This window comes from Lontra canadensis, unplaced genomic scaffold, assembly GCF_010015895.1.
Source record: "Lontra canadensis isolate GAN:19392208 unplaced genomic scaffold, GSC_riverotter_1.0 scaffold72, whole genome shotgun sequence".
In the NCBI taxonomy this organism is placed as follows: Eukaryota; Metazoa; Chordata; class Mammalia; order Carnivora; family Mustelidae; genus Lontra; species Lontra canadensis.
Genome location: NW_022631066.1, coordinates 7768636 through 7796058, shown reverse-complemented (window position 1 = coordinate 7796058; position 27423 = coordinate 7768636). Strand labels below are relative to the sequence as shown.

Below are 27423 nucleotides of genomic sequence, written 5' to 3'. Positions count from 1 at the left end.
AAAAATTCAAAAATACAACCAACCGAAAGATAATTGAAAAATGTACAGTGAAAAAAATCATGGCTACAACTTGTTAAATTTATTCTTGAAAAACACTGATCATATCATTTGGTATAATAATTCTCAGTCCTTATTCTCAGCACATCAAATCCTTGGTAGTATTCTTTAAATGGCATTCTAATTTTTAGATTTTCTTCATTTTATTTAGGAAAGAATTTCATAGTAGGAAGAACAATGAACTAAACAAGAAATGTTAGTGAATACCATGTCTCTCAGTCTTCAGTTTCCTTGTATGTAATACATTATTTTTGATTCCTTATCATATCGAAGATCTAGAAAGCTAAGAGCTAACAATCATTACCTTTCTTTGTATGTGAGATTATAGGAAATTAAAAAAATATGATATGTCTGTAGCAGCTTTATTCATAATTGCCAGAACTTGGAAACAACCAAGATGTCCTTCAGTAGCTAAAAGCATAAATAAATTGTGCTACATCCAGACAATGGAATATTATTCAATGCTAACAATAAATGAGCTATCAAGCCAGAGAAAGATATGGAGGAAAGGTATATACATATTCATAAATGAAAGAAACCAGTCTGAAAAGCCTCCATTACCAGGTGATTCCAAGTCCATGACGTTCTTGAAATGGCAAAATTATGGAGACAGTAAAAAAGATTAGTGTTTGCCGGGGCTAGAACAGAGGAGGGATAGAAAGGCTGAGCACAGATTTTGAAGGCAGTAAAACTATTTTGTAGGATACTACAATGGTGGATATATGTCACTATACATCTGTCAATCACAGAATGTACAATGCCAAGAGGGAACCATAAAGTAAATTATGGACTCTGGGTGATAATGAAGTGTCAGTGTACGTTTAGCAGTTGTAACAAATGCCCCACTGTGGTTGGGGTTGGGCGGGGCAGGGGATGTTGATAATAGGAGAGGCTGTACATGTGTGGGGACAGGGGTAAATCAATGGGAACTCTGCCTCCCACTCAATTTTGCTGTGAATTTAAAACTCTTCTAAAAAAATCAAGTCTGTTACAAACAAAAATAGTAAATGATACAGGTCCTAACCCAAAAATCTTATATCTAAACACTAACTAAACAAATAAAAACTGGATACATAAGACCCAAGCATGGAAAACCCAAACATGAAGCTTATATTTTATGTGTATATATTACGCCCTAGAAAGTAATTAAGGCAAATCAAAACAAGAAACAATCAGATATTGCACCATATGGTATATACAAAAAAGGAAATGCCACGAAGTACTTAGATATGTTTCTAGGTTTTTTTTTTTCCTTTTTGAATACTCATAATAACCACATAAAGCATGTACGATTATTATATTTCTCAAGTGAGCAAATCAATGCACACAAAGGTCAAGTGGCTTGGTCAAGGTTATCTTGCTTGTCAGTGGTAGAGCAGGACACCAATCCAAGCAATCTGATTGCACCCAAGTACTGAATTCTACAGACTCATGTAGTTTGTACGAATTTGGGGATTTGAGAAGGGAGAGGCAGAGAAAACTTTGTGAAAGAAGCAAAATTTGAGCAAGGCTCAGATTTTAAAGACAAAATTACAAAAAAAAAAAAAAGATAAAATTCGGGGAAAAAAGATGGATCCCCTTTTTTCCAATAGCAATTTTTGGTGATTAAAAAACATTGCTTGGGGCCCTTGGGTGGCTCAGTTGGTTAAGTGTCTGACTCCTGCTTTCTGCTCGGGTCATGATCTCAGGGTCCTGAGATCAAGTCCTGTCAGGGCTCCATGCTCAGTGGGGAACCCACTTGAGATTCTCTCTCACCCACTCCCTACTCACACGTGTGCGTTCAATGGCTCAAATGAATAATAAATAAAATCTTAAAAAAAAAAAAGAAAAAACATTGCTTGCTCTGCCAACATATCCAAGCCACCTTTTCTATTTGTTCAGAATATTCTTTATTAGTTGCCAAAGTCTTCCAAATATCTCTCTCAATCTGCATCAAGACTTTTTGGATTTAAAAAATGAACATACGTGCATTGTCACATGAGGGCAGTTAAACTGCTGTGACTTCAAGCAACCTGTAAAGCTGAGGTCATGTCTCCTGTCCACACTCTACAAATGTACAGTGAGTTAGGAAAAAGGTATTATAAGGGTTAAGAAGAACTATTCCCCATACAGAATCATCACATAACTGAAAATGGCTGAGAAAAATTCTAAGAAGAATCTTTTTTTTTTTTTTCTTTAAAGATTTTATTTATTTATTTGACAGAGAGAGATCACAAGTAGGCAAAGAGGCAGGCAGAGAGGTGGGTGGAAGCAGGCTTCCCGCTGAGCAGAGAGCCCGACTGGGGCTCGATCCCAGGACCCCGGGATCATGACCTGAGCCAAAGGCTTTAACCCACTTTGTGGGTTAAACCCACTTTAACCCCAGGGCTTTAACCCACTGAGCCACCCAGGCACCCCAGAAGAATCTTGATTCGGTAAAGAAACCTGATTCTAGTCCAATATGTCACTATCTTCTTGAGTTGCCAGTTTCCTCCTTCCCTTTGAAAACCCATGTTTTCAGACTTAAATGTGTGTCACACAGAGCAGTACCTTTCCTATGGCCTATAAAGCTCCTACCTTCATTTCTGGTTAAAGCCCCGTGAAAAAGCGGTTTAAAATTAGCTGTGCTGATATTGTTTATAGACTGTGGTGGATGTTGAAAAAGCATGAATGCCATGAAAGATTAGAAAATAGTTTTCCTCCTAGAACAACACATGGAAAACATTCCTGAAGCCAAAATCAGCACAGTTTACGCAGTCCCACTGCACAAAATCAGGGAGCGCCGGTCATAGAATATGCCACCAAATGATGCCCCCTGGAGTCTTGTAACATAGTGACCCCCATACAAATTATCTGAAGATGTAGCATCTTCTACTAAAATACATCATAGGGAAGTGAAAGCATTCTGTTACCCTGCCCACATTTTTCCAACCCACATTTTCAGCTCCTATGCATCTTGTATCAGTTGTATCAGATTTAAAAAATCCAGTGGGAAAAAAGTCTTTGGAGGAGAACAACTTCATGGCCACATCATATAAAAGAGAATAAGGAGGTGGAAGCTTAGATAGCTCATCTCTGCATTTTTTATTTCACTCTGTTCACCAGACAAGCTAACTCAATTTTTTTTTATCATAGTTGATTCATCTAAAAATCTGCATGACATTTTCCATTGTCTCTTCCAGTGGTTTTAGGTTTCCTTGTAAATTCTTCTGCGAATAATGATACAAATACCTTAAACTGGTCAGTGTAAGCTGGAATGATAATATCAGATTCTTGGCATTCAGTGATGCTTTGAAAAATCATAGCTTTTATTTTATTTACCCACTTACAGCTTTGGAGGCCCACAGTGTCTTTTTCCCTAAGATTTAGAGCAAACATAAACAAGGTTTACAAAACACAAAGCCAAACTGTACTTTTAGGTATGTCATGTTCTCCTCTCCTCAATAGCACTTAAGTGTGTGTTTTTTAAGGAGAAATTCCAATATTATTAAAAGTACCCTCTTGGAGTGAAAAGACTGAGGGGCGAGAAGGAAAAGATCACAAGTGTGGGCACTTAAAAACTCTGAACCTCTCTCTCCTTTTCTCCTTCGTGTACTCACTATGTCCAAAGCTTAACGTATCAAAAGGGAACAAGTTTGGCTTACAAGTTCAAGTCAAATGTAAAGTAGAATACACTAATTTAGTGGTATTTTATGGTAAAGCTATGAAGTACTGGAAAATGAAGTTAATTCTGATCATTATGGTAGAAATTTCACTCTTTGTATTTCTATATTCTCAACGAGATAGAAATAACTTTCCAGTTCCCATCCATTCATTCAGAAAGTATTTATTTAGCATATATGATACTATAAGTAGTGTTATAGAAGCCAGGGTTGTTTAATGCCTCTGGAAAAAATCCATTTATAGATCTAAAAAGTGCCATCCCCACCTGCCCTTCTGTAAGTCATTAAACTCCCTTTGCTCTTCCTTCAGTTTGCAAGGAGTAACTTCAATACGCTTTGATTTGGAAAAACCAGTGAATTTTGTTTTATCCTTTACATGTTAATTGGTGGTAAGTTATAAAAATAAGAATAAATAAATGGTCCTGTTGAGTTGCTACAAGATATTTTAAAAGTTATAAGTTTTGATAGTACTGTGTTAGCATAATTCTCTTTCGATACTTATTTCCAGTCCACAGATGAGAGATTTTAATGAGCATTTAGCTAGTTATCCTTCACTCTCTTGGGTATCATCACTTTTTCCTCGACTTTGGTATCTTTGACACATGTGTAGATGGTATCAGGCAAAAAAAAAATGTCAAAATATACATTTTAAAACTGAAAAAAAAATGAATGATGTCTTTTTTTCCCCCCCATGCTCTCCTTTAGTGATAGGAAAAACATTCACAAAAAACTATGAAAATTTCTATTAATCAAAAAATTAAATATGTAATGAATTTGATACTTTGTTTCATAAATCTAAGCTATCATTTGGTTAACAGTGAGACATGAAAACAGCAATTTGGAATGGTATAATTATGGATGAAAATGAAAAATTATAAAGTCACACCAAGAGCTGAACTTTTAAAATTATAAATGGAAGCAAATGACAACTATAATTCACAATACATAGTGGGGTTTTTAAAGAATGTATAATATGGGTCTTCCAAATTTTATTTATGCATCATTTTCCATTTAATTAGCTCTGTAAAAGGGAGTCCTTTCTAATACCAGAAATGTGATTTAGAACCTATATCAACACATACTAGCCCATCATCAGTCAAAAGAAATATGAAGATAATCTAAAAGTCCCATTGTGTATAATTCTGAGAAAGAGAAAATGTGTTCCAAATGCTGAAATGAATCAAAAGCTAAGTTTAATTCTGCCTCATCAATAACGTCTTATTCATATTGGGTAGCACGCCTGTTTGTTTTATTTGATTTACTATTTCTGCACCTCCTGGGGTAGAAACCAGGTGTGTTTTGTTTTCTTTTTAATAAAGATTGTGGAATTTTAAAATATAGCTATTTGAGAAAGTGCTTTACCTCTGTAGTTGCTATCAGTGTTGCTGATGTCCAAACACTAAGAACTTTCTACATAAACAGGTATCATCATTTTACTTTCCTGCTAAATTTAAATTTGGGGAGGGGAAAAATTACAAAACATTTTAAATAAATAAATAAATAAATAAATAAATAAAATGGATGAATAAATGAATGAGTAATAAATCAGGTGGCTCAGTCGTTAAGCATCTGACTTTGATTTTGGCTCAGGTCATGATCTCCAATCATGGGACTGACCCTGCACTGGGCTCTGTGTGGGGCTTGGAGTCTGCTTAATGTTCTCTTTCTCTTTCCATCTGCTCCTCCCCTCCCCACACTGCTCTCTCTCTCAATTTCTCTCTCAGTAAATAAATAAAATCACTTTAGGAAAGCATTTTAGGGGTCGCCATTAGGAAAATGATTAAGTGAGGAAAAGACAAACCAAGAAGCATAGAACGGAGTGAATTAAAGGTTTTGAGAGAGACATTTTTAGAAGAAATAGAGTTAGAGAAAGTAGCTCTTTATAGCCAGTTAGTAAGAGATTTTCATGGAGGAGACAACATAATTTCAGAGTTGCCTAATTTGCATGTTAGGTTGCAAAACTTTTGAAAATATAATAATATTCCAAGTAAAGTACAGGCCATGACACTAGACTAACTGAGTTCCAACCTTGGCTGTGTTACCACTTGCATAACTAATTGAACATTTCTCATCCGCAATTTCTTCATCTGTAACAGCATTAATCCTTAACCTCATAGGGTTGTTGTACAGATTAAATGAAATAACCAAAGTAAGGTTTTTCATTAAGTTGTTCATTAAGCTACGGTAAAGAGAGTTCATATTTGCATGGTAGCTCATAGTTTTTCAAACAGCTTTTAATAAACGTATTATCTTATTTGAAATTCCTAACAACTCTCTGCAAAAGCCAGGAATGATCATATCAGATCATATCAGCTATCCTGTTTTGAGACAAGCAAAATGAGGCTCCAGAGGGTTGCTGGACTTGCAGCTCAGGTTGTGAATGCACATCTGGGGCCACCGGCCATCTCTGCCTGGCCCCTCCACCCCTAAGCCCAGTTCTGTGTTCTCTCCACTATGCCTCGTTGGGCACTGGAGCCCAAAAGCACTGGAAGGGCAGTGTTGAACACTGTCGTCATTACTGTTCTATCCATTACTGAGGGGAAAATCACCACAGCAACCTGAAAAAAATAAAGTAAAACCCTTTTTCATTTAATGTGAGGCAAATCTGACAAAATCTAATATATTAATATCATTAGACAGCAGCTGAGCTGGAATAGAATAAGGTCCTACAGAGAATCACATGTTTTTCAGTTTTCATTAGTTAATCTTTATAAAACTTTAGTCGCGGTGACTGATAATCTATTTGATTTCTTTTCCTCCAAACTCCCAGTCATCAGCTGAAAGGAAGTGCTTACCTTATCAGCAGGAAGCACCTTGATCTACTAAACTCATAAAAAGGAAGAGTTAAAAGCTGTTGCTAAACTTGCTTACTTGTGAAGATAGTTTTTTCATAAAAGGACTTTGCTAATGCTGATTTTGTTTTGTTTTGCTGTTTTGGTCTAAAACAAGCAAGGTATAAAATTTCAGAATGCACACACAAAAATTAAGCATAATCTATGTATGTTCTCTCTTCAAGGTTTTGGGTTGTTGGTGTCATTTTTAAATAAAAGAGTTCTAATAAAAGCAAACCAGCGAAGAAACAGCTAAATGGAACCACAGCCTCAAAGTTTTAGAAGTGCTTTCTGTGTTTCTCTACAGTTGCTCAAATGCAGTCTCTTGGTATTTTCTTGAAACTACCAAGTCTCTCTCTTGGCATTTTCTTGAAACTATGATCTGTAAACCAATAGTACTTGGAGGGCTGCCAGCATGGAACAGGCGTGGCCAAAGCCCACCGAGGCTGGAAGAAAAGGAACAGAGACCCAAACAGGACATCTTCACATCCTCATCCTTCAACTTCCAAAGGAAACACCTGAGAAATCAGTGGTCAGTGTTAAAAAGGAGGTGAAAAGTCAAAATACAGTAAAAGAATAAATTTTAAACACAATAAATCATGATGCTCATGCACTTCATTAAAATGACTGATGTGGATTTTGTTTTTCTATTATTTAAAATTAAAAATGTTCTCTCCTATAATACCTTGAGAAACTGCTTAGTGCAGTTTCCCTCTGACATGCTAGAGGGCAGCCTATGGTGCAGTGGGCTTGCTGGAAGACATTGCCAATAAGGATTCTTCCGGTGGGGTAGGTATGATACAGAATGGCAACTAAGAGCTCAGAAGCGGGGGATGGTCCAACCCAAGGCAAGGTTGAACTATTTCCTGGCATACACAGGCCTCACTTCTGTTTCATCTATGAGGTAGGCAAATAATATAGGTAAAGCAATTTTGAACTGAGAAATTTAAGGAAAGGGGTAGAAAGTGGAGGTAGAAAGCTCTCTAAAATGGCCAAAGCTGTCCAAAGGTGACTGTTGCATGGAGAAGAGCCACAAAAAGTCAGCAATTTTACCTGTTAATTTTGATTTTAACAGTTAATTTCCCAACAGTACTGCTCTCCTGGGATGCAGGAGAAAGGCAAATGATAGGTATCTATCCTACTAAGAGGAAATACAAAAGTCAGATCACTAGACTCTTTATAGACAAGGCCAAGTGTAGAGCCCCCGTGATCCACCTGATTTCAAGGATATGATCTGATCTTAAGGATTTGCAGATTAATTTTCTGGGACATTTTGTGGGTTGGCACAAACTAGAGCAATCACAGATGAAACCAGAGAAGAAGATCAGATAATAAAAGACCAAGGAATGTGAAATCCTCCTGAGAATAAAGGAAGAAGAAAGAAGACAAAGCATGCTGACCCCAAGAGAGGAGAAATTTGTCAAAAGTTGCAGACATTCCCATCTTAGGGTGAATAGTGTCCCCCAGAAATCAAATCCACATGGGATCTGTGAATGTGACCATATTTGGATACAGGGTCTTTGTAGATGTTACCAAGTTAAGATGAGGTCACCGTGGATCAGAGTGGGGCTGAAATCTAATATAATAGGCGTTCTCATGGGAAGAAGGAAATCTGGATACAGACACACAGAAGGAAGAAAGCCACTGAGGATGGAGACAGAGATTGGAATTATGCTTCTAGAAGCCAAAGAAAGCCAAGGATTGTCAGCAACCTGCAGGAGCTAGAAGAGGATTCTTCCCTAGAGTCCCTGGAGGAATGGCCCTGCTAACACCTGGATTTTGGACTTCTAGCCTTTGAAACTTTGAAAATAAATTTCTGTTGTTTGAAGACACCCAGTTTTTGGTATTTTGTTACAGCAGCCCTAGGGAAGTTAATGTACCCTCATTCTTTTGATAGACAGGACAGCCAAACTTGAAGACTGACACAAAACTATAGCAACTATGAGTATAATACCTGAAGGAGTAGGGGTGTGTAAGCTCTCCTGACTCCTTCTTCTGTTAATTACTTCCTATTTATCAGACTGAAGTTGAGATAATGGTTGGTTAAGGATAAGGTTAGAAGATAAAGTTGGTTTCGGTCTCTTTGGGCTTCTATAACAAAATACCACAGACTGAGTAGCTTATACACACCAGGAATTTATTTCACAAAGTTCTGGAGGCTGGAGGACCAAGCTCAGGGTGCGCACATGGTTGGGTGAACACCTTCTTCTGGGTCACAGACGCCATATAGCAGAGGGATCTCTCGTGGGCCTCTCTTATAAAGGCCTAATCACAGAGCCCTCATCACCTACCTTATCACCTCACAAATGCCCTACCTCCTAATATCATCACCTTCAGGGTTAGGTTCAACACATGAGTTTTGGCGGTGAGGAGAGGGCAGGGGTGGCCACAAACATTCAGATCCAGCAAAGTCTACCCTTGAGAAAGCTACAGACAGACTTAGGGCTCAGTAGCACAATAGGAGAAACACAAACTCAAGAACTAAGGATAATGATTCTTAGCACTGAGTAACCAGTAAGGGTTTTAAAAGTTTCCTCTTTCATAACGACCTCATCCCAGGCCCAGATTTTCAGAAAATCACTTGTCTGACTGATTTCCATACAGCAATGGATATGGAGTAGAGTTGTCTGTTTTTAATGGTAGGGACAAAAAAAGAAAGAAAGAATGAGGCCATACCATGAAGTTAATGACTTGGAAAACAGAGGTGAGGAGCTTGAAATGGATTCTGCCCATAGTTACAAAATGACTTTTAAATGACTATAGAAGATGCCATAGAATTTCAAAATTAAGATTATCATATCTATCTGACTCTCTCAGATATCCTGGAGCCGACTACTGCAGTATTTTACCTTAGTACATCATCAAAGAGAAATGAATCCAATGGAGCCATATTTGGGAACTTTTCACATAGTATAAATTTTAATTTCCTGTACACGAAAGGATAACAATCTTTCATTTTGACCCAGAGAAGTATAGCCAATTGTGTCATCTCTTTATTTTGATTAACTGTGTCCTTTCTCTTCCTCATCTACGCATTCTGGCCAAATCAAACAAAGGTTCCTCAGTAACAGTTCTTTGCTTACAATTCAGAAATCAATCGAGCACTCAATCTCTCTCTTAAGCATTTTTTAAATTATCTGAGTTCTGAACAAAACATATAAAAATGGCATAAAAATATCTTCCAAGGAAATGAAATGAGACCAAGCCAACTAGACTAATTTCTCCCCCAAAAAATACATGCCTAGTCCAGCCTAAGGCTACTTATAGCTCCTTTATGAAATCCCCCAAATAGGCAGAGACTGAAGAAATGGGTTCTCTTGATGGGACTTCCAAGTTCAACCCTCATACTTCTATTTAAAAGTATGCATTCCAATCCTGCTTTCTTCTGATTTAATTGTTTTGGCCCACAGTAGGCTTCCGGGGAAAGGCTCATAGACTTCCCCACATGGCTTGCAGAATGCCCCACCATCATTTACTCCCAACCTTTCCTCCACAGCCAGGGTGCTCCCTCTCAGCACATGCACAGATATGAGAGGGGGCACCTTGCCAACAGTTGTATCCTCTAGCCATCTAAGCTCTGTCCAATCCTGAGACACAGGATCATTTTCTGGGATGATATCAGGGTGCAGGGCGCTCAGAGGGCAAAGGCTGCAGGCATCGAGCCCTCGAGGTCACTTCCTTGGAGAGGGGCAAAACTTTCTCAGGTGGGGCTCCTAAATTTACCCCATCTAGAGCTGTACCATGTCCCTATTGTTGACCTCTGGTCAAGCCAAACTATTTGGGGGACAGCTATCCTTTCACTCCTCACTGTAATAAAACTCCTGTAAACTAGTTTGGGAAACTAGAGCATGGTAACAGATTAGATAATCTCTGTGGTCCAGCCCAGCTCAGAAGTTTACGATTCTGTCAACCCTATGTAGCAATGCCCAAAGAGGAGCACTTTATAAATGAATAACAGAGCATATACTGTGTTGAAGGACAAACAACATCAGCTATTTTGAACTAGTCATTTGCTAAGTAATGTGCTTCCCCTCCATTATTGCTACTTGAACCCGAAGAAAGGAGGAATTGTGTAATTCAGTGGGGAGACCTTGGAACCAGAATATTATTTACTTGGGAAAGACTGCGTATGTTCATTTTCAAACATTCATAATCCTCAGTGGGAATTTAGTTACAAAATCTCTTGCTATAAACTCTGACCATCTCTGCACTGCAATATGCTTAAGCTCTTTTGCAATGAAAAGTTGTGGGAAAAACACATTTGCCTTTAGGCAGAGTGTAGCTCTTTAAGACAAAGGCTTTGGAGTTCTATACTACCATGGTTTTGTGTCCTGATTCTATCACTCACTGGATTTGTATGTTTGGGGAGGTTCTTTAACTTCTCCAGGACTCCTTCCTCAGTGTTCTTATCTGTAATGTGGGGATGATAATGCTAACTTCAGCACATTTTTGGACAAAACCTGAGACAATATTTAAAGCACTAACCAAAGGACTCCACACATGGTTAGTATCACTTTTTAAAGATGATAATATCAACATTTTCAAAATAACATCACATGTTTTTAAAATAATTTCTTGGTCCAGTGATAATAAGTGAGATGTCAATTAATAATGCACCAAGCATTTAAATTGTATTTTCACTCACTTTTGTTTTTATTTTCATTTCATTTCATTCACTCTTTATATGGCAGTTTATTTTCATCACAATTAATATCTTAAACATTTAAGTACTAAAATCTCTATCGTGTAGCTTCTAAACAGTCTGTAGGTATATCTAGGAGGAAAAAAAAAATCAAGGACATGAGCGCCTGGGTGGCTCAGTGCGTTAAGCCTCTACCTTCGGCTCAGGTCATGATCTCAGGGTCCTGCCTCTCTCTGCCTGCCTCTCTGCCTACTTGTGATCTCTGTCTGTCAAATAAATAAATAATTTTTTTTAAAAAATCAGGGACAAATGTATTAATGTCATTACTTATATAGAGAATATGAAATTCTATTAAATCTTCTAGAATGTAGTTGCTATCCTACCTCAGAGATTCCTTCTTTGTCGTGTGAGTTAACGCCATGGAAGGTGGGTATTAGTTCCTCTGAATACACAGGGGCACTTAAAGAAATCAAGTCCTTGGATAAATAATGCCATAGAAAATATGGCAATAAGAAGTGAATGTTCAAAAAGAGAAACTTCTGGGACAAAAATTAATGTTCTAACCTGAACTTCGTGTTTGTTCTGCATTGGTTTAGTCATTTTTGGCTGCCAAAAAAATTTGAAACTGTGAAAAAAAAATAAGTGTGGTTTCTTTTTTTCGTGTTGAATGAAAGAGTGTGGAATCCCCTGGAAAGTATGTGCAGTATCTATCAGGGATGTTGTTGCTAGGGAACAAGAACATAAACAGAAGATTCAAGAAAGCCCTTCATTTGGCCCAAATTTTAAGGACTATTACAAAGTGTGCAATATATGATTTGGGAAGGTCATGGTTGTTTGGGAGTTACTTTTTTTTTTTTTCTTTTTATAACTGTTTCAAAGAGGAGCAATGGAAACAGAACTCAAACTTTTTCAAACAGTAGCGACATGGGAATTGGGTTGCAAGACTCCTAAACAGTCCTCACTGGTTGCCAGACTTAGAGCCAACGTTAGATGAAGGTCAGCTGTGTGTATGTGTATTTTCTGTTGTCAAGGAGGCAAATAATGTCAGGATTTAGCTTTCCCACTCATTCTGAAAGGTCTGCCCATGTTTAATGCTGCCTCTGATTACTAGGATCTCACTGAAAAGGTTCTGAAGCCAAAGCAAAAAGAGGTGCATGATTTTCTTAGTAAATTATTATCCCAATCTTATAAATGTCAGTTAATTTATAAACAACATCACCCATTAAGAGCTTCTTGGCAAAAAGAATTTGCCATCAATAAAAATCAGACAGAGTATCACAGTGCAGAAATCTATGCTTTGGTTCTACATGAACACTGTGTTCAGTCAGTCTCCATGCTTAAACATTTGCTGTATCACAAAGAAAAAGTTCAAAATATCAAACAGATGGAAGAGGCCAGGATAGGAGGATGGGATATAACAAGTACAAATGTGAGAGAAAGGCTAGTCTGTGTTTAGGGAAATAACTGTTAACTTAAACACAACTAATGTTTCTTGAAAACTTCTCTTTTACTTAAATTTCTGTCCAAGTGGGACAGGATTTCTTTACCTTGTATCACACTAAAGAATAAAACAGTCACAGGAGTCCACGTTTTTTTTACTCATTTGTCTTTACCAAGAGATTGCTTACCAACTGACTGAACAGAAGACTCCTTCTCAATTGGCAAGGAGGCTACTTCAAAGGCTGACTGTGACAGGTGTTTTAACATTATCTCTCGGGGGTGGGGCCTGGGTGGCTCAGTGGGTTAAAGCCTCTGCCTTCGGCTTAGGTCATGATCCCAGGGTCTTGGGATCGAGCCCCACATCGGGCTCTCTGCTCAGCGGGGAGCCTGCTTCCTCCTCTCTCTCTGCCTGCCTCTCTGCCTACTTGTGATCTCTGTCAAATAAATGAATAAAATCTTAGGGGGAAAAAAAAATCATTCTCTCTCTGCGACATTGTATCTATCACTGCCCAGCAGGAAGTGACTATGAAAGCAATTCGTCACCAGCAAGAGAAGGGCCTCTGTCTGCCATGAGGACCAGAAGGCGTGATTCACATCCCGGCCTGGTGAGCGTGCCCTGGATCTTTGCTGACCACAATTCATAAAATCACTTTCACTGTGAACATCATCCCTCTAGATTGTTGTGAATTTTTGTGTTATGCAGAGGCAAGGCTCAGGACAGACAACAGGAAATAAAATCCAAGTTCTTGCAATGGCTCTGACCAATTGATCTCTGACAACCTGTCCTGCCACAGCTCCCTCATTCCCTGGAGCTCAGTGTTTCCCAACTGTTTGGTCATTATTGCCCTTCTAGGGAAACTTCCTAGATACATTTTCCTAAGTTCTCATCCATGGGATGTTAACATTACACATAAAGCACATGCTACGTATGATACATATCTGTGCTTTATCCATTAAATACAAGAATTTTATTTCACTCTCCCAAGAACCAATTTTCATACACTTGGGGTTGGCACTGAGAACATGTGCTCCAGCTGAAATCCTTGCCCATTACAAAATTTGGGTGCTATATCCCAAGCCCCCTGCTTCTATTTAGAAATACCTTCCTCTCCCAGATATTAGTCCGACTGATCAATTCTTGTTCACTCTTCAAAAACTCAGCTCAAGCATGACAGCTGTCTGGAGAGACTCTCAAGGTCCCTCAAGCTATCCTCCATCTCTTCTGCTCCCACAGCATCATGGACTTATCCTGGACTTATTTCTACAGTTGGTTTATTTGTCTATCTCCCCTAGTAGATGACTAACTCCCTAAAGTCAAGGATGCTATCTCCTTCTTCTCTGTTGTGGGCTGAGTCTCTCTGCTAAAATTCATATACTGATGCCCTAAGCCCCAGTACCAAGAATATGACCATCTTTGGACATAGGGCCACTATAGAGGTGATTACATCAAAATGAGGCCCCTAGAGTGGGCCCGAATCCAATCTGACCGGTGTCCTTTTATGAAGAGGAAATTGGGATATGTGAAGGGACACCAGGGTGTGTGCTCACAGAGAAAAGTCCTGTGAGGACATAACATAGGGAGGCCACTGTCAGCAAGCAATCAGAGAGGCCTCAGGAGAAACTAAATCTGCCGACACCTTCATCTTGGACTTCAGGCCTTCAGAACAGTGAGAAATAAATTTCTGCTGTTTAAGCCACCCAGTCTGCTGCATGTTCTTATGGCTACCTGAGCAAACTAAAACACTCTCTACATTCTAAACACCAAGCCCAGAACCTGGTCATGGAAAAATAAACACGCTGGTTGGTTGGTTGGTTGGTTGGTTGGTTGGTTGATTGATTGGTTGGTAGGTTGAACGAAGGAAAAACAGGTTCCTGATAAATTCCTGCTTCCAGAGGCTACGGGCAGTCACTATAAGCTGATGCACAATTGCAAACGATCTGTCCTGTGGAGAACAGGCCCAGACTGCCCCAAAGACCCAAGTTTATTCACCCTCACACCCGAAGAGAGATGAGCCAGCATTTGCATATAAGGCAAATGGATAATGTTATTACAAAAGATAAGACCTTTGTCCTCAAAGGGTGAACCTCTCAGAAACCCAAGCTCATATATTCTAAGTCACAGAAAGAATAAAAATTACCAATGAGAAGGAATTCCCCTGAAAGACCAGAAGTAAACAAAGACTATTGAGAAGGCCATGTGAGGGAAAGAAAAGTAGAGGGAAGGTCTGAAAGAAACACTGCTGACCTCATGGAGGTTCTTTGCCAAGCCTCTAAAATTATATTTTTTTAAAAGCCCTTTCATATAGTACTACACGTCCATAAGAACTCAAAAAGGGACTGGCTCATGTTCCAAGCAAGCCAGCCATGGAGGCGGGGAGCCATGTTCTTCCCAGCGCATTCCCCTCAAGGCTTGAGAAATCTCATTAACAGCTAAAAAGAAGGCAAAATGGAACCAGCCCCCATTCAAGAAGCTGATGTCATCTATCTCCCCAAAGAAAAGGCCACACTTTTCTTTGTGAAAACCCAGGGTGACATCACCTCCCGATCACATGCCACTTAGCCCTTTTCCTGCTATTCCCAGCTGAGGGGTGCTCTCCCTTTGCAAATGTCACTCTTTCTCTCACAAAGCTCCTTGACCTTGTTTGTATGCTGGATCCCACTGCCTGTGAAAGAGGGCCTCTGGGAGGGACGGCCAGGAGAGGCGAGGGGTGTGCACAGCCAACTGGGAGGGAGGCCGCTATTCACACAGCTTGCAGAGAGTTCTATATTCCCTTCAGCAGCCCCAACGGAGGCCCCCGAGGCCGAATTCAACCCCTGGACAATGCTGTCAACACTCAATACTGTGAACCTTTGAGCCAGGCAGGGCAACTGTGGCCATTTCTTTCTTTCCAGAGTGGGATTCTCTTTGATGGTCTGCATAAAGGCCAGGCAGCGCGGTTTAATCTCACATCTACAGAGCCTCTTTAAAAATGGGCCCCACAAATAAAGCCTGATTGTGCATCCATGTTCTCAAAGCAAATAGAAGATCTGTACAGTTGACAAAGAAGCACATTTTGAAAACAGGCTTATTTATTAATGGGCAAAATAGATGAAGTGTGGGGCAGGGAGGGGGTTGGTGTGGATTCTCCCTCAGTAGCAATACTCAGGAAATGATGCCAGTATAGATTCTGAATTCTCAGTGAAGAGCTTTTTGGAGTTCTTACTGCACAGTTTGGAAAAGAGCTAGGGGGTGGGGGGGATGAGAGCCTGAAATGAGATATCTCGAATGAAAAGAGGCTACAGGTTTGAAGGATCTTCCTTCCGGCAGGGAAAGCAAAGCAGCATGCGTGCTAGAGTCAGGCGGGGTGTGCTGGGCCCTGGCCTACCATCCCCACTCTGAGACCGAGGTGTGGAGGGTCTGTGCAGAGATGAGCTTCTGGAAATACCTTCACCTACAACCACGCCTACTCAACAACATGCCTCTTATACTGTCACATGGAGACCAGCTTTTTTAACGTGTTTTGGATTTTGTCTTTGCTTGTTTTGTATTTATTTGTATTTTGTGCTTTAGTTTGTATTTCAAATCCTGCCACAGGGCATGTGCCTTCAGTGCTTCAAGGTCCTACTAGAACTGCGCTCTCTGAAATCCCAAGGATTTATGTGAAAGAGAGGGTGCAGAGCCTAGCCCTGCCTGAGCCACTAACTGGAAGTGAGCTGGGTGACCAGAACACTCTGGCTACAGCTTAGCTCCCCAGCCCCTCCAGCACTCCTCCCTCTGACCTTGGACCCTAGCCACGCTGGATTTTGGGTGCCTCATACTTACCCTGCTGCCTCCCACCACAGGGACCTTCTTCTACTGGAAATCCTTCTCCTATTTGCCTATGTCATTCCCACTTATTCCTACATTTAATTAATTAATTAATTAATTTTAAGATTTTATTTATCCATTTGACAGACAGAGATCACAAGTAGACAGAGAGGCAGGCAGAGAGAGAGGAGGAAGCAGGCTCCCAGCAGAGCAGAGAGCCTAATAAAGGGCTCGATCCCAGGACCCTGGGATCATGACCTGAGCCAAAGGCAAAGGCTTTAACCCACTGAGACATCCAGGCACCCTTATTCCTAGATTTTAGTTTAAAGGTCCTATTCTCATGTGGGACTTCTCCGACCTCCTGTCTAGATCAAATCCCCCCTTATGTGCTCCCATGGCCCTTCTGACACTTTTGACTTTATGTCGACTCGTGAACATATTACATGGTGGCTACTTCTCACAGACACCCGGCGGAGCTCTATAAAACCAAGAACCAGGCCTGTGGTTGGGGTCATACCCTGGCCCCAGCCCTAGCACAGTACCTGGCCCCAAACAGCTCTTCGGTATCTGTGGAATGAACACATGGGTAAATGTGAAAAAAGATGTATGTCTTCAGTCCATGTCTGCTGGGTAAGAAGTGGAAGAACCTCTCCTACAAAGACCTCTTCCCTGACCCTAGTTTTTTCTGTTGGCCCCACTCCCAGGCTACCTCAAGTCAAAGACCAAGTCAAAATATACAGTAGAAACTCTGTGTACATGAAGCATTGCCTATAGTATATGATAGTTAATTTTGCACCAATCTAGGAGGTGCAAATAATCTAATAATCCTCTTCCGAGAGGTTCTTCCCAAGTATAATTTATATATAGTGGACAGCACAGAGTTAAGGAAAAAAAGGTTCAGTTCTGGTCCCATTTGGCAAAATTTTGTGTGCAACCCTGATTCCAAGCTTAGCAAGTTTTCAACAATTGAGAGAAAGTTGTGACATAGTAAATAGGAAAAGAGAATAGACAGAGAGTGTCTTTGACCCTCCCAAAGAAAGATTTCAAACAGAACTTGTAGAAAAAAATTTCCCCCCAAAACTCAGAGCTTTCAGCAGAGGATTCAACCATGTCCAGCATGTTGGCTGGGAGAATCTAGTGATATAGTAATCCAGTGTAGCCAGTAAGGACCATTAAATCGTACTCCCTAGTGTGGCCCTGCAGGTAGGATAGCTGGAACAGCCCGGAAGGGACAGGAAGCAACCCACCAAGAGGAAAGCTATAACCAGCAACAGCAAAATCACTGCTCCTAAAACCCTCCATCCTAAATGCATGGCAGAATTACTTAGGGAGATTTTTTAAATTAGCCATTGTTAAGGTCCCACCGAGGATGAACTGAATCCTATCTGAAGGTTGAACCCAGTACACTGGTTCTCTTTACAGCTCCCACACAATTCCAACGTGTATCTGGGGTGGGGACCTCTTCCCTAGGCCCTGAATCTCTACCTGATTAGTGTTTCTTCCTTTCCACTCTTCTGTCTCATGGGAAAGCTTTCCTCCCCTTGGATCTCTGAAGCAATAAGGTTCTTTCTTACAGAAGCCCCAGCTCATATCCTCCTGACCTCGAGAGGCTGAGGATATTATTTTGCTGTTGGTACAATGAGCCCTTGGAGTACCTTAGAAGTTTCTCTAGTCTCTAGAGATGCTGTCTTTCTACCATTTTATATCTCCAGCCTTAACATCTGCTCTCGCCTTGGTCCTCAAAGAGTGGTCTACAGAGTAGCGCCATCAGTGTTCCCTGGGAGCATTTTAGAAGCTCATTTAGGATTCATGGACCTTACTCTGCATTTTAACATGCAGTGATTCACCTGCATGTGAAAGTCTGAGAAAACTGTTCTGGGAAATGTCTGGAGCCTTTGAAAATCTGGGTCATTTCTCAAGATGTTACCCTGTCTTCTAGGTTTTTTTCACTCTCTTCTCCGGTTGCCTTAGAATCACGCCATTTCTGAATCACAGAATACTAGAGATGGACTGTATTACACAGATAAATCAATCCAGTCCCTTCACTTAACAAGTCAATCAATTTACATTTCAAGGTTCAATCTACCCCTTCGGTGAAGAGAACAGGTCAGAACTCCCACAGGCTTAATTATCATAGCTCATTTACTTTAGGAATTCCTAATCTGTATTTCAAGCTATAAGTAGCTCTGTGGATTACCCCCAAGTATTTTTAAATGCTGAAAGCCCCTTACTTGTATTTTCACAGAAATACACCCAGTCTCCAGTTCATATTAACAGACCATCTAACACTCTTCAGTGTATAACAAGGGTATTCATTTCTGTAGAGTGCTAAGATTCATACAGTAAACAGACTATGATTTTAACAACCCTTGAGAGTCCCACAATCCACATGTGTGTGTCCCCGCCTTGGGCTCACCCCTGATTCTGACAGTAGGGCCACCGTTTCGGTGTCTGTGTGTGGTTCCCAGTATAACATTCCGATTCCACCTTTCTTTCAAATTGACTGAACCAGACCAGCCAGCCCTAAGACCTTGGTTGAGGACTGCTACTAAAATAGTCACAAGGACTGTATTTGTTAGGTATGGATCCCTCTAGGAGAGCAGTTCTCAAACCTGGATCACCAGGGAGAGCAGTGAAGACACAGATTATCAGGCTTCCATAGGTCTGGGAGGGGGCCCCGGAATTTGCACTTCTAACCAGAGTCAGATGGTGTTGATGCTGTTCTTTGGGGACCCTATTTTGGGAATCACTGCTCTGGGGTCTACTCTCATTAGACTGGGCCACGTGAGGTCAATCTACACGGTTCGGAACGCTCATTAAATGTGAATGTCCATCCTCGGAAGAATGATCATCCCTACATGCTTCCTGAACTATGAGTTCCTAGGTGGGTGCTGACATGCCCCGACTCCGGCAGGTACAACACACGCGCTGGCTGAGTGAGTTCTCTACTCCCACTCCCTTCTCGGCCCAGTGCCTCCCCTTCTTTCTCTGAGTGGCTCTCATCCTTGCCCTTTAATCCTCACCCCCACCATTCCTTCACAGCTAGGTCAGAATAAGCCTTGAATGTCATTCCATTCCACGCCCCCTGCGAGACTCTAATGCCACCTCGCCATGTCTCACCACACCCAGCTCGAGGTTTTCCCCCAACTAGAAACTTCACTCTGTTCCCCTCCTTTCTCTTCGGCAATTTATAGTTGCAAAGACTTCAGCAGGTCTCCAAGCCCTGTCCTCTCTTAACCCGACCAGGATTAACTCTCCCGGAGCCACCAACGTCTGAGGAAATGGACCAAGGCCTAGCACCAGCTTACTGGTTACCAGGTCCCAATATTTGTGGGTGGGATTGTTTCCGAAGAGAGAATTGGGAAAGGAATAATTCTTAGTCATACAGCAGGTATCAAATACAAGGAAGATCTGCACAGGGCTTACCATGAACGAACCACTGCATCTGGAATCCTTTCTCACCATGACTGACCCCGTCAGTGTAGAACAGCACCTGAAGCTGGGAGCCTGTGGTGCTTCCTGCGGGTGGCGTCTCTGCTCCACAGTAGCGCCCAATCCGCTGGGAGCCGTCGTAGAGCTGAAATCAAGCAGAAACTTCCCAATGTGAGAAACTTCACATGGCTGGACAGATGGGAAAAAAAAAAAAAAAGTCTGCTCGTGTGGCCAAAGCTGCTCCTTGGCTAAAAGGTTAAGGGTAAATCTGCTGAGATAGTTTGAGCATGAAAGGCGTCACATAAGCATTAAAAATAGACGATTATATAGAGAGAGTTTTATGGATGATTCCTAAGCCCAATAAAGCCAGAAATCCAAATACTAACGTTTGATTTTAGGTCAGCCTAGCAAGTTCCCTTGAAAGTGTAAATCCAGGCACAGAATAAGGAAATGGTGGCCTGAATGAGATGTGTTCACAGATTAATGACACACGAGAGACGCTCAATGAATAGTCTTGTAATTGTAAGATCCACATATTTTTAAATAAAGACTGACTATAAAAATTGAGACATTTTAGAAAGCTATGTGAAAGAAAGATAAATACAAAAATTAATCCCATTGGAGATAACCACACTTAATATTTTGTTAATACCAGAAGTTTCTCTTGCCAATGCTTTTTTGTTGTTGACTTACATATGTACATATACACACCTGTCCAGGTGTATATGCGTGTGTATAAATTCAGGCTACACATTTAATTGTGTTCCCAGTTTTTCTCTAAGCATGTCACTCAACAGTCTAGATAAACATTTTTGATGGTGGCATAAAATGTTACTAATACTCTGTTATACTTTATTGAAGACATTTCCAATTTTTTTTTTGCCAATGTGAGTATTTGATATTTTAAATGTCCCTCAGGAAAGATTCCTGTAAGGGGAATGAATCAGAGAGTATCACCTTTTATGGCTCTTGATATATATCATTAAATCTCTTATCAGAAATTTCAGTGTATCCCCCACTAGCGCTTTACTGAAATGGTTCTTATAGGGGACCTTGGCAATTATGACTGCTATTATTTTTATAGCTGGTGCTAGTAGGGAAAATTTGGGGGGTTTATAATTGTCTTAATTTAGGTTACTTTGAGGTTGAAGGTTTTTCATCTTTATTAGGCATTTATATTTCTTCCCCTGGAGCATTTCTGCTGAGGTCTTTGCCCACTTGCCCACTAAGCTATTTTGTACATCCTGTCATGCACCTTTTATCTGCCTCATTAATTTCATCAGATACATACCTCTAAACTAAAAAAAAAAAAAAATTAAGCTTCTCTGCCATTTCTCCTCAATCAAAAAAGATAATGATAATCTAAAAAGATTGGCTCCTCGTGACTCAAGCCATTGTATTTTCTTTGACTCCACTAATGTCTACATAGTTGTCTATTTTTTTCTAGTTACCCGTGGTATATTTATTAGCATGTGTGGGTCTAGATAGATGACAGAAGCCATGATGACGGAACAAAAATGAGGGAAAGAATAAAGTAACACAAAAAGAAAATGGGACAACAAAACAATCCTTCGCTTCTGATGGCAGGTCCCCCTCTCTCAGGCAGGGGGTGGAGGTGGGGAGGAGGGCCAGGCTGCACTCTGTTTACTCCTAAATTACTGCTTCACTGTAAGGTATTTATTCCAGCTTCAGAGTTTTTGTTTTGTTTTGTTTTGTTTTTTTACTAAATCCAGTCTACCAACTCCAATTCAAAACTAATTAATACAAAAGTAAACATACTGTTCCCAAGCAGAGGTATAAAAGTAAGAAACACTCTACTATTTTCCACTCCAAAAGGCTCATTCTTAACTTTGGGTTGTAGTTCAGTGACCAAAACTTTAATTATTTCAACTTTATGAAACAAAACATGAGGTAAGACTTCTCTATAACCATAATCCCTTTAAGCCTGATGGGTCTTCTGAAATGGTTATAGTGACATTTTGAGGAACTGTCTTCTAGACTCTATACAAGGTCATAAGCAGCACAGTATTTTTGCCTCCCCAGCCCAGCAAGATTAAGAAACCTGACATTTTCACATGACTTAGAGGGTATTTTTTTTTTCTTCCTTCTGGAGAGGATTACTTCATTGAAGGAGCGCCCCTGAATCCCAGTTGTTCTTAAATAACACATTGTGTGTGGGATGGGGAGTAGGGCAGGGGCAAAGAGAGCGGGTTTGGGGGGGAACAATGATGAATGACAATTAGTTTCTTTTTGCCTTTGGAGGGGAGAGAGTGATGCATTGAAATAAACATCAAATAGACATTGATGAAAATGCTTGAATATGTCAAATAAACAAATGACTTAATTAGTATAGAATAAAACCTCTACACAAAAACACCCCAACCCCCAATTTTATGTCCTTCTAAAGTTTACACTTAATTAAATCAGGTTTTTTTGTTGTTGTTTATATTCACAGATGGCTAACATCACCTCTATAATTCGTTCCCGCGTAAATTTACCACACAAAAAGGAACAGTCATTTTTCAAAGTACACAAATACTGGTTGCCATGGAAACCAGTAGGTGCCTGCTGCTCCTGATTCTGTTTTCAGAGCAGAATGCTAACCACAGGACGTTCCAGCTGTGACTCACTACAACTACTGGCAAGCATGCTGGCTTGGTCCTGCTAAGGAAGGGTATGATTTCCACTGCTTTTAGAAAGCCTAAAGATCCACTCGGTGTGAACAATACTCAAGCTTGGAAAACAGTCCACAAAAGGAAACTAGCAGAACTTAAGAAAAGAAAGATGGAGATTCTCACTTTAAATATGCAGATCCAATTTGTGTAACTGTATTGAGAAGTTGTTCTACCTTTTAGAGTATCTGAAATGCTGCATCCACTTTCTGGCTGGCCTTTAAATGTATCTTTGAAGGTAAATATGTTGTATACGTACAATCTCCTCTGTAGAATCTTTTCAGTTATCCTCTGAAGGAGACTATTTATTTAGGATGGATGAGGTTTAGGTCTCCCTACCCCCCACTCTACCCTGAAATAGCTCAACCACTCTTAGGACACCCAAAGAGGAAGGAAATCTCTTGCCTAAAGCCACATTTACCAATTTCTATCTACTTCCTTTGCATGGGTTTGATAACTTGGCACACATACAGTGTATGACGCCATACTGACTTCGGACTCCAGCTGCAACATGAAAGGATCCGTGGACCCCTTCCAGCTATTAAGAACCATACTTACAAGGCAGAAGATATAAAACTGAGGATACATCACTGACAGAGAGAGTTGAATTTTTCTAAGAGTAAGGGTTCTATAGGTACTTTTAGGAATCACTGAAACGCAAGCCTGGAGGAACCCAGAGTAAGCTAATATGTACTTCAACTTGTTCCCTCTATGGGAATCAACTTTATGAACTGCAAGAACTCTCAGAACAGAAATGTGCTTTTCAAGTGTTTCTTTGCTGCTAAATAACTTTATGATTTTGAAAATTTATGACTTTAATGAATGAAGTTATAATTAATTGTTTCATGTATATGAGCATGGGATGTCTAAATGGCTTCTACACCCCTTTTATATTACAGTGAGTAACAACTAAAACTCAGTCCTTTCTATTTTAGATGGGCATCTAATTCATACTTTTTCTAATTCATATTTTTTCTTATTTCCTTGAAAATTTTCTGCAATAAAACTTTTTTATAGTAGATAACTAACTTTAAGAATTAAACGTAGTCCAAATAGAGAAATAAAATCAAGAGTCTGTTTGGGATGATATTATTAAAATATGGAGAAACTCTGGGAAAAATGTTTGGTCCATCTTCTATTACACATCTTTAAAAACTTAAAAACTTTAAAAACTTTAGAGTTTAACATGTATTGAAATAATTTGCCTGCCATGAGGGAGAATTCTAGGTGTAGCAGAGAATTTCCTAATATTTATAGAGAACTAAAATTCTAGTCAGTGTAAGAACATGGTTAAAATTTCTGGGAACTATACTCGGTGAGTGTACAGATTAGCTTTGCAAAGTCAGTGTCACTAACAGATTATATTCAACGGCAAGCCAGAAAGTAATTTCCCTATAAGAGCATACTAGAGTATATTAATTTTGATCAGGTTGTAGGTATACAGTCCAGTCCAGCTCTGAACTTTTTTTTAGAATATAATCTTGTGAGAATTACTTTCTTTTCCTAGCAAATTTTTTTTTCATAAATTTGGCATCATGATAGTACTTATCTTATAAGTACTGTTGTAAACAGCAAATGAGACAGACCACGTACTAGGTTGAGTGTGAGACACATATGGAATGTGCTTAAATTGTTATTTTAACTCTTGGTCAGAGGCAAAGGGAACCAACATTTTTTTCCAAAGAAATCATTCTAGAAATAGTTTTGAGAGAAAAATATGATGGGTATAGAGAACTTCAGATGACTCACGTAAAATATTTCTCAGAAATCATCCCTGGCAGACCAGACAGGGAAGTACTGAATCAATGAATCACTTGTATGGAGATGGACGGCCATTGCTTGCAGCATGTTGCCATGACAATGTGGTTCTGTGAGGCCATTCCCCATGCGTGGGGCGCGTAGCCCAGAGCAAACCATACTGTAGGGGAGAGTGTAAGTATAATGTGTGTGTTGGGGTGGAGGAAGATGGTGGATCATAACGGGATGGTGGCAAAGAGAGCATTAGGAAATCAGTCAAGGCTGCCCTGGGGAGATGGAGAAGGGAGGGATAAATGGTAGGCAAAGTGGCTCTGCACACATTTCTTTTTGCTGCTGCCTCTTCTCCCCTGGCTGTCCAGTCAGCCTGCAGCCCTAATAGCGTTGCCACTGGCCCTCCAAAGGGGTGGGAACTGGTGAATTCTTGGGGCATTTCTTCAGATTTTCCCCCACCTCCCAAAAAAACAACTGTAACAGGTCCTATGAGAACTGCCTCATGAGAGTAATTATTAGAAATGTTGTTGCCAAAGTTTACGCAAAAATCTGAATAAACCTGGAAACTTCAGCATTTATTTTAAATTTGAAAGTCTTTGAAATGTTCCTGTAACAACAGTAGAAATTACCAAACAAGAATCACAGAGTAGGGTAAAAGACTCCCATTGTGGATGAGAAAAGCCTACGGGGATAAAAACTTAATCGAATTGGGGAGAGTAAATTAGGCAGATGATAAAGATGAAAGCTAACAAAGCGTGGTAGACTCTGGTTGGCTCCGTGATGGCCCCAGGAGGCAGGGTCCTCCATCAGACACGTGGCCCTGCACAGTGCTCCCTGATACACAGGCACATATCCTCCCGACGGCTGCCATGTGCTGACAGGGTGGGGCAGGAAATATGAAATAACCATCTAAAATTAAACAATTACTCATAATGCTGGGCCTTGCATGACAGCAAGAAACCCATCGAAGACCACATTCTGAGTTCTTCTGTGTCACTCTGAATTAGATGTCTGTCTCACACACAGAGGAGATGGTGGCCTTAGCACGTGGCAGCTCACTGCTGGTCCCTCTAATAGCACATTGACATTTTTGTTTCTGCTTTCTGTATATTATTCATATTAGAAGCCACAAAGGCTGATTTTTTTTCACTTTTTAAACCATTGTCTAATCACAGATGTGTGCAAAGATTTAACTACAAGAATGTTTATCTCAGCATTGTTTATAATAGTGGAAATTTGACAAAGATTCTAAATGTTCCACAGGAAGAAATGGCCGTACTGGGATGATGGAATGCGTCATGTTGTAAATGATGCGGTATTATGAATAACACAGAAAGATACTCACAAGCTATTGTTACCTGGAAAAAAAGTCATTATAGGATAATATGTACAGAATGATCCCCTTTGAATATTAAAACAAAATATATAAAGAGCAACTACAGGAAATAAATACCACCAAAAATTATTAGTAGAAATGTAATTTAAGTTGTTTGTTTTATTTTGTTTTTATTTTATCTAGGTTTTTCTATATTTTCCAAATGTCCTGCAATGACTATATATCCCCATGTAATCAGGTAAGTTTATTTTTTCAAGAAAGCATTATCTTTGGGGACCTATTTATATAGCAGTGTAGATATGCATTGGTAATGTCTTTCCATTCCAAAATTCCATGCACTTCTGGGTTCTCAGCTACCCACCTGGTCTACTAAAAATACTATACTGTCTATCTCCATAGTCTTTTAGACAAATCTCAAGATTAGACGTGAAAATTGGTCCATTAAAATGTTATTATATAAGGTAATCTCCTTCTGCATTAATTTAAAACTATATTTTGTCCCTAATGCTTACTTTTTTATCATAAGTAGGTTTTTATTATTAATTAGACTAATTATTTCTTTCTTTATTTATTTTTATTAACATATAATGTATTATTAGCCCCAGGGGTACAGGTCTGTGAATCACCAGGTTTACACACTTCACAGCACTCGCCATAGCACATACCCTCCTAGACTAATACTTTATTTAAAAAGAATTCCTTCAGGGACACCTGGGTGGCTCAGTTGGTTAAACAGCTGCCTTCAGCTCAGGTCATGATCCCAGGGTCCTGGGATTGAGTCCCACATCAGGCTCCTTGCTCGGTGGGGAGCCTGCTTCTCCCTCTGCCTCTGCCTGCCACTCTGTCTGCCTGTGCTCGATCTCTCTCTCTCTGTCTCTGTCTGACAAATAAAATCTTTAAAAAAAAAAAAAAGAATTCCTTCAGATGTTCAGGGACTAAAGACTTCTCACAAACACAAGTTCTGAGAGTTGCTGATGGAGCCCTACCAGCCTAATTCCCTCCCTAGTGGTAAGTGAGATGCATTGAAAGCCAAGCCTACTCTCCCATGGGAACATGAACATTTAATTCCAAGAACCGCAGCATTCCCTTGGCCAATTATACCACCACAGCAAAAGACTAAACATCTTTAAAAAATTATTCTGCCTCTTAAAAGCCTCAGCATCTGCTAAAGGTGGACTCAGAAACGGGGACAGATCTGCTTCACAGAACGACAGGAAATCATAGAACGCGGAGCTGGAAAGACCTAGGGTACTGCAATGTGTTCTTCCCCAGTTGAGGGAAGAAGTGGGGGAAAGCCCATTAAACACATAGTAAATGCAAGCACTGAAGGGTCAACACAGCATTTTTTCAAAGAAAATTCTGAAATGTTGCAGTTGGAAATCTTTCCTAATTTAAAAATAAGACAATCAAGATAGTTAACCCAAGTCCACGATTCCTAATTTTAAAACTTGGCATTCTGAGCCCTGCGTTCTTGTTCAAGCCACATGCCTGTTAGATGCTGGAAGGGACCCTCCAGGTGCTTACTGCCTGTGGCCGGAGGAGAGAGCACGAGATTCAGGAGTACCAGGAAAGGAAGTGTGGATGGAGAGCAATTTCAAGTTTTGAGCCTCGGATGTGATTTCTACTGTCTTCCAGGTAGGGCGGAAGCTATCTATAGGTCTGATTATCATTCATCCTGATTCTGTCCTTCATGTTTGAGACCATCGAGAAGGGAAACACTCAAGAATTTCTTTTGAATCCAAGAGCAAAGGCTATCTTTTGAAGGCTGCTGTGTCTGCCTCATTAACTGTAGCAAATTAATGCAATCACATGAAATTCTTCATTGTGAGGGATGGT

At 40.1% G+C, this 27423-nt stretch overlaps 1 protein-coding gene across 1 annotated transcript in view; it reads right to left on the bottom strand.

The window, feature by feature from the left end:
- The window catches only part of CUBN (cubilin), a 256824-nt gene that overhangs the window by 142653 nt on the left and 86748 nt on the right, over positions 1-27423 (bottom strand). The window contains exon 28 of the mRNA XM_032880903.1: positions 19825-19975. Coding sequence (XP_032736794.1) covers positions 19825-19975 — 151 coding nt within the window. The remainder of the gene's footprint in view (positions 1-19824; positions 19976-27423) is intronic.